This window comes from Mesitornis unicolor, unplaced genomic scaffold, assembly GCF_000695765.1.
Source record: "Mesitornis unicolor isolate BGI_N332 unplaced genomic scaffold, ASM69576v1 scaffold26127, whole genome shotgun sequence".
NCBI classification, from domain to species: domain Eukaryota; kingdom Metazoa; phylum Chordata; class Aves; order Mesitornithiformes; family Mesitornithidae; genus Mesitornis; species Mesitornis unicolor.
This window is the reverse complement of record NW_010198804.1, coordinates 77,976-78,466: the sequence shown is the minus strand read 5'-3', so window position 1 is coordinate 78,466 and position 491 is coordinate 77,976. Positions and strand designations below refer to the sequence as shown.

The following is a 491-nucleotide window of genomic DNA, read 5'->3' as shown; positions in this document are numbered from 1 at the left end:
CGATCCCAGACCCTTTTGGGCTTAAAACCCCTAGAAGCAGTGAAAAGCGCTTCGCCACGCAGCGTGCCCCGGGCTGGGGTGTTCTCAGCCTGGCGGGAGCGGGCGGGGGTGGGCTCTGGGGAGGCGGCAGTGAGCCTCCGGGTGAGCCGCAGGCCTGTGAGATATGGTGCGGGGGGCTCTTCTTTGCGAAACCGGAGATTTAAATGGTTTTCCAGAAAGATCTTGGTTTTTTTTTTAATTTTGTTTTATTTTTAAGTGAAAACGGAGCCAGTGGCTTAAATTAGGGTTTTGCTTTCATGTCGCAACAGTTGAACAGCAGATGGTGGGGGGCAAGCAGCACAGAGGACCTTTCCAGGGGGTCCGTGTGAAGAACTCAGTGAAGGAGCTCCTGCTGCACTTCAGGAGCAGCAAACAGATGTCCTCGGGCTCCGCCGCAGAGGAAGGCAAGGTAACCAGCATTTTTCAGCACTGACATAATTGCTTTTAATGGT

General features: G+C 53.6%; 1 protein-coding gene across 2 annotated transcripts in view; it reads left to right on the top strand.

Moving 5' to 3' along the window:
- Positions 1-319: 319 nt before the first annotated feature.
- Positions 320-491, top strand: part of NFKBIZ (nuclear factor of kappa light polypeptide gene enhancer in B-cells inhibitor, zeta) — a 6,397-nt gene continuing 6,225 nt past the window's right edge. For both annotated transcript variants that reach the window (XM_010189274.1, XM_010189275.1), the window contains exon 1: positions 320-448. In XM_010189274.1, coding sequence (XP_010187576.1) covers positions 320-448 — 129 coding nt within the window. The remainder of the gene's footprint in view (positions 449-491) is intronic.